The sequence below is a fragment of the Cyphellophora attinorum genome (assembly GCF_001299255.1).
Source record: "Cyphellophora attinorum strain CBS 131958 chromosome Unknown Contig11, whole genome shotgun sequence".
NCBI lineage: Eukaryota > Fungi > Ascomycota > Eurotiomycetes > Chaetothyriales > Cyphellophoraceae > Cyphellophora > Cyphellophora attinorum.
The window spans coordinates 255,487-261,486 of NW_017253239.1; the positions used below are offsets into that span (position 1 = coordinate 255,487).

General features: G+C 53.4%; 3 protein-coding genes across 3 annotated transcripts; all 3 read left to right on the forward strand.

The window, feature by feature from the left end:
* Nucleotides 1-268: 268 nt before the first annotated feature.
* Nucleotides 269-1,117, forward strand: AB675_10627 (uncharacterized protein; the record flags this gene model as incomplete). The annotated part of the gene is made up of 1 exon (XM_018139413.1): nucleotides 269-1,117. One exon carries the CDS (start codon nucleotides 269-271, stop codon nucleotides 1,115-1,117), a length of 849 nt encoding a protein of 282 aa, XP_018000773.1.
* Nucleotides 1,118-2,171: 1,054 nt separating this feature from the next.
* On the forward strand, nucleotides 2,172-3,357 carry AB675_10628 (Proliferating cell nuclear antigen; the record flags this gene model as incomplete). Its single annotated transcript, XM_018139414.1, has 6 exons — nucleotides 2,172-2,358; nucleotides 2,423-2,463; nucleotides 2,510-2,757; nucleotides 2,802-2,938; nucleotides 2,998-3,287; nucleotides 3,340-3,357. 6 exons carry the CDS (start codon nucleotides 2,172-2,174, stop codon nucleotides 3,355-3,357), a joined length of 921 nt encoding a protein of 306 aa, XP_018000766.1.
* Nucleotides 3,358-4,026: 669 nt separating this feature from the next.
* On the forward strand, nucleotides 4,027-5,191 carry AB675_10629 (putative pyridoxal kinase C18.10; the record flags this gene model as incomplete). The annotated part of the gene is made up of 2 exons (XM_018139415.1): nucleotides 4,027-4,117; nucleotides 4,242-5,191. The coding sequence occupies 2 exons, from the start codon at nucleotides 4,027-4,029 to the stop codon at nucleotides 5,189-5,191; spliced, it is 1,041 nt and encodes a 346-aa protein (XP_018000819.1).
* Nucleotides 5,192-6,000: the final 809 nt, after the last annotated feature.

Consider the following 6,000-nt stretch of genomic DNA (forward strand, 5'->3'; position numbering starts at 1 on the left):
GTAAAGGACCACGTGTGGCTAACACTTGCTACCATACAACCCAACCGAGCCAGCGCTTTCCCCAACGTGTATGGCCGATCGAACATGTCAATGGAGTGATCGATTGCGCTAACACTAGCAAAAGTCATTTGGTTTGCCTTCAGCACAAATGCAATTCCGCAAGCTTCTACAGGTTAGGATTAATAGGATGCGTATTTCCGATGGCAGACAGTCCTGGTCACGAAAACCACACGCAACATGCTTCCCGGTCGGAACCGCGTACTCAACCATGAACGATCACGACTGGACAGAGGCTTTGGACCATGAACCGAACAGTCGACCACTTACCGACAACGAAGTAATCACTGAAATCTTGCAGAGACTCCAAGATCTCGATAGCACGCCGACATCCGCCCAGGCGGACCTCCAAGCGCGTCTGTCGATAGCTCGCAGTCTAATAAGACGTATTGACTCCCTATCTCTCCTGTCATCTCCAGAACGGTTCGAAAGCCAACTGCAGATCGTGTCCGGACTACAAAATTTGGCGTACTACGACACTGCTCAAGGTGGTGTCGAGGATATTGCTTCATGGTGCCTGAGAGCCTATCTGCAACTTATGGCACAGGGCCATGAAGACTCGGCCGAGGTGCTTGCAGGCATAGGTCGGGGCTGGCTGCTTCGCGTGCAGGCAACATTAGCACGGATCCACCGCTACGACGGAAGTTCCTCCAGCGGCACATCAAGCGACCGCCCCAGCTCGATGGCAAATTCCACTGAACGTGTGGGATCATTTACAGCCTCAGAAGACGCCCGCGAATTTGCCCGTCAAACGATCGAGGCAAATGCTCGAGCAGGAGGTGCGGACTATGTTGAAGCTAGAGGAATGCTGTTGCCTGCAACAGAGTACCTGCAGAGATCCGTGGAAGCGGCGGAACGAAACGGGACTCTAGAAGGTTCTCTGCTGAGTCTCGCGGCAGAAGCCTTTCTGTCAATGGGGAATGTGTCGTATTCCCACCATAGCGAGCAGTACTTCCAGATGGCAGTGCGGTACCTCCAGATGGCGCATCGCATCCCGGATTACCGGTTGTCACCCTACTTGCAAAGCTATTTGGACGAGTTTGGGCGCTTGTTACCCTGAAGCTGGCTACGGGGTCTGCATGCTCACGACTTCGCTGGACAGAGCTGTTCGCGACATGGTATCCAGGGCGTTGTGGATTGTCATTGCTCCAGACGATGGACAGACTTTTCCTTTGGCGAGATGGATCTTCTGACAGGGCTATCCACAGGCGTACAAGCATAGCGACGGTCGTTTCCACAAGCATCAAGCGAATGGCGTGAAGCTATTTGACTTGCCAGAACAGGTATGGGTTGAAGGACTGGGACAGAATAAATTTCGACTCGCCATTTTCTGTGAGAGCTGCTGAGCATGTGGTCGAGGAAAAGTTTGAGCGTTTCCCAGCATACGCCCTAGCGTAGGAGCAACTACGCCGGTCAGGACGAACATATCAGAGGATGACTAATATGAGGTGTTTTCTTAAAGTTCTTTCTACCGTGTTCCGCCATGGCCAATAACTCGCACCTGGATCTGACATTCTGACCCGACCTGAATCTGGCTACGGCACGATCAAGCGCGGAATCTGTATGGCACATGATGGCCAGGTGACCGTCCTCAAACTTACCATCTGGTCAGGACGTGAGGCCCATAGAATTCCGATCCGTCAGCATACAGCACGGCTTTCCACCAGTCAAGGCTCGAAATTAGGAGGTCGTGCAGCTTCGATGTAGAAGGATTCCAGCATAACTTGCCATCGCGAACACAGCCTTGTAGTCGTTGACGACTAATCCGCTATCAGATTCGAAGCTACCTTAGAGTGCCGGTGCAGCGGATGTTTCTTGTCCGAGTGGTAAGGCCTCTAGTGCTGAGGAATAGTTAAAGGATAAGCTCACTGGGTCTCTGTAAGTATGCTAGAACTATGGAGAGCTTCATGAGACTGTGCAACTAGAGCAGTGTGAATAGTAACATTGTGTAAAGAAGGTCAATCACAGACAGTACTAAAAGGCTTTCCATGGGTTGAATAGCTGATAGACTACGCTACGGTGGCCAGGGATAATTGTTGCAGACATGGCTACGGTTGCACACACAGACTATAATCCTCCACTTTACCCTCTTCCAGATTAGCGTGTTTTCAGCCATGGCAGGCGCGTCCCCACTGGCACGGCAGGAGCGACGCGTTCTAAATATCTTCTACTTCAAATCAAACGCAAACCACTTCAATCTCTCAAGCTCAGCACTCTTCTCCTGGCTTTTCAGAGGCAAGGAAGACAGTCCGAGGGTCCCTGAAGCAGTCTGGTCCTTGAATCATCTTCCCAACTCAGTCAGTAAGTCGTCGATGTCACCGCCACCACCGCTACCCCGCCACTGTCGATACTGACACAGATACAGTGTTAGAAGCACGTCTCGAGCAGTCTGACGCCTTGAAGAAGGTTCGCAAACCCAAGACCTGTACTGGTGGCCGCTGACACTCCCTAGGTAGTCGATGCCATCAAAGATCTGGTCCAGGACTGCAACTTCGACTGCAATGACTCCGGCATTGCCCTCCAGGCTATGGACAACTCCCACGTCGCGCTCGTTTCTATGATGCTTAAGGCTGAGATGTTCACACCCTTCCGCTGCGATCGCAACATCGCTCTCGGCATCAACTTGGCTCCCTCACAAAAGTGCTCCGCGCAGCTCAAAGCAACGATATCCTCACACTCAAGGCCGAAGACGCCCCAGATGTCGTGAACCTGGTCTTCGAGAGTCCTGACACCGACCGGCTCAGCGAGTACGACATCAAATTGATGGACATCGATCAAGAGCACTTGGGTATCCCAGACACTGAATATGCGGCGACCATCGAGATGCCCAGTGCCGAATTTCAGAAAATCTGCAGAGACCTGATCGCCATGTCCGAGTCTGGTGAGACCACTCTTCGGAACCCGGACTGTACTAGGAAGAGTGCTAACGATCTCTCACAGTCAGCGTCGAAGCCAGCAAAGAGGGCGTCCGCTTTTCCTGCCAGGGCGACATCGGTAGCGGTGCCGTCACACTGCGATCTCACACCAACGTCGAGAAGCCCGACAACGACGTCACCATTCAGCTGTCCGAGCCCGTGAACCTTACCTTTTCTCTCAAGTATCTTGTCAATTTCTGCAAGGCTAGTGGTCTTGCCAGTAGAGTCAAGTTGTGCTTGTCGCAAGAGGTTCCATTGCTGGTTGAATACGGTCTTGCTGGTACTAGCTACTTGCGCTTCTACCTTGCCCCAAAGGTGAGTCTCAGCCATGGTCATCACGATTGATCTATGCTAATAATGACTACAGATCGGCGAAGATGAGTGAACAACGACCGCCTCTTTTATCACGCCAGGTCAAGCGTCAGTCCGAAGTCCGAACAGTCTCAAGTGAGCGTCATGGAAAGCGGCTCAATCACGAACTCCACGACAGGACGGAAAGAATTGTCCATCAAACGCACCTGCTCACGCGAGTCGAGATGGATGTACGTTGTGCGGACATGACTGCTGTCAACGGTAGTCGTCATTTGCACGGTGGAAGTCAGAGGCACGATAAGTGAAAGTTTGCCAGATCCCGAGCCAGAAGGGAATGACCTGAGGGATTTCGGGGGGGTAAAGCCTCGTCACTCAGCCTTGTGCTGCGTCAGGGTGGAAATCTCGAATTTCTGGATCGTTAAATGATAAATGACAGACATCCATGCAATTCACCATGATAACCACGTAGAGACTTTCTTTCGTCCTGACTGGGTCTGTTGGCAGTTCTGAGGCATGCTTGATGACAATGACCACTTCTGATGCCAAAGTCTTGGCAATTGCCAGCCATGTAAGTTCATTCAGCCAACACCAGTCTTTCGGGACCGTGTGGCCATTTGTTATGCGCACGACGCAGATTGTAGCAATGTGTTCGGTCTTCCAGCTGACATTCGGCCCTCCGCTAGGTCGTCTATGGGTGAGTTGGTGCACTTAAGGCTCTGGGAAGACGTTGCTCGTGCTAATCATGGCGGACAGCTATGTCGGCAACACGATGGCTACGTTCGTCATGCAAGCTTTAGGGTGCGAGGTCGCGGCCATTAACACCGTCAACTTCAGTGAGTGAACCGCGACATTGCTGTGGATTGTCTACTCTGTCACCACAGCAAACAATGCCGCATCCCTCAATATGCCTCCCTCCTGCGAAAGCTAGATCGAGTGTCTAATGCTTTGAACCAACAGGCAACCACACAGCCTACCGCCGCGTCGCCGGCACCAAAACGCCCGCCCCCGAAATTCTCTCACTCTGGTCCGGCCTCAAAGCCGCTCAGCTGACTGACTTCAACGTCCTCCTCTCCGGCTACTGCCCCTCGGCCACCGCCGTCGAAGCCGTTGGCAAGATCGGCCGCGAACTCCGCCTGCGCTCCCAGCATGCGCCCGGAGAGTTCTTCTGGGTGTTGGATCCGGTTATGGGGGATCAGGGAAAATTGTATGTGGCGGAGGAGACGGTGGAAGTGTATAGGGGGTTGGTCGGGGAGGCGGACTTGGTGCTACCGAACCAGTTTGAGTTGGAGGTGCTGTTGGGGCTGGAGACGGGGTGGGTTGGGAAGAGGGGAGTAAAGGGGTGCGTGGAGGCGGTGGGCAAGTTGCATGAGAAAGGGGTCAAGCATGTGCTGGTGACGAGTATTCGGGTTGATGAGAAGGAGAGTGGGATTGAGGGAGGGCTGTTGGTGGTGGGAAGCACAAGTGACAGTCACGGGAAGGCAAGGTGTTTTGTGGTCAGGATACCGAAGCTGGACTGCTTCTTTAGTGGCACGGGAGATATGCTTGCGGGGCTCATGGTTGCGAGGCTACGTGAGGAGTGCGGCGAGCAGGGTTTGTTGGACAGGAAGGGTTGGGTCAGTGACGATGATGTACTGCCTACGGAGCTGCCGCTGGCCAAGGCGGCGGTAAAGGTCTTGAGCAGCATGCAAATGGTGTTGGAGAAGACAATGAAAGCGAGGGACGAAGAGCTGGCTAAGTTCGACAAGAGATCGCGGCCGAGTGTCGGTGAGCTGGATGGTGATCAGAGCAGTACGGAAGATGAGAGGAGGCATTTGGCTGCAACGAAGGCAGCCGAAGTTCGTGTGGTGCAAAATGCCGCGGATTTGCGAGACCCTGAACTAAGGTACAAGGCGGAGGCTGTGTCATAGATTACTAGATGTCAAGCATTGCGAATATATTCTTGAGACCGGGTGGCTGGATGGGTCTGGCAGACACGTCGCTGGCAACGGTGCATACGCAGTAGACGTGGCAAGGACCACGCAGAATAGACCCGTCGAGCAAGTTTCTCGGGCTTTACTCTGGCCTATTGTATCTGTCGTCACACAGGAGTATCCTATCAAGACCGGGTGACAGCCTTTCCGACAGTGGAAGGCACTTTGCTCATGGCTCCTGCCGACTGAGCTTCCGGTGCCTGCCGCCGACCAGCTGAGCATGAGTAGGTACTCCTGTTCGGAGCCCATCAGGAGTCGACCGACAAGTGCCTCTCGCTACTTTTGGGAAACAAGTGGTTGAATATTCTATTTGCTTTTGCTTGCGGATTGCTCGTTGAGCAATTTCCAACCCACCTTCGGACACCAATGTTCCGAGTCGAAGTCTGACACGACATCAGCAATCTATCTGTGTGACCGTACCACACGCATGCCTCTCTACTCCCTTTTCTCTCATGCCAAACTCCCTCAAGCAGCACTTCCAACCCCTGTACTCCCAAAGCCACCCGCCCCTCTCACACTCTCCTCCAAATTCTCCACCTCAACAATCTCCGGCGTATATATCCTCTCCAGCACCAACTGCGCCACGCGATCGCCCTTCTTCACCTCAAAGTCCCCCTCCGCATGATTGAACAACAACACCCTGACCTCCCCACGATAGTCCGCATCAATCACCCCAGCACCTGTGTCGATGAAGTTCTTGGCCGCGAGTCCAGACCGGGGTGCGATACGCCCATAGGTGCCTTCGG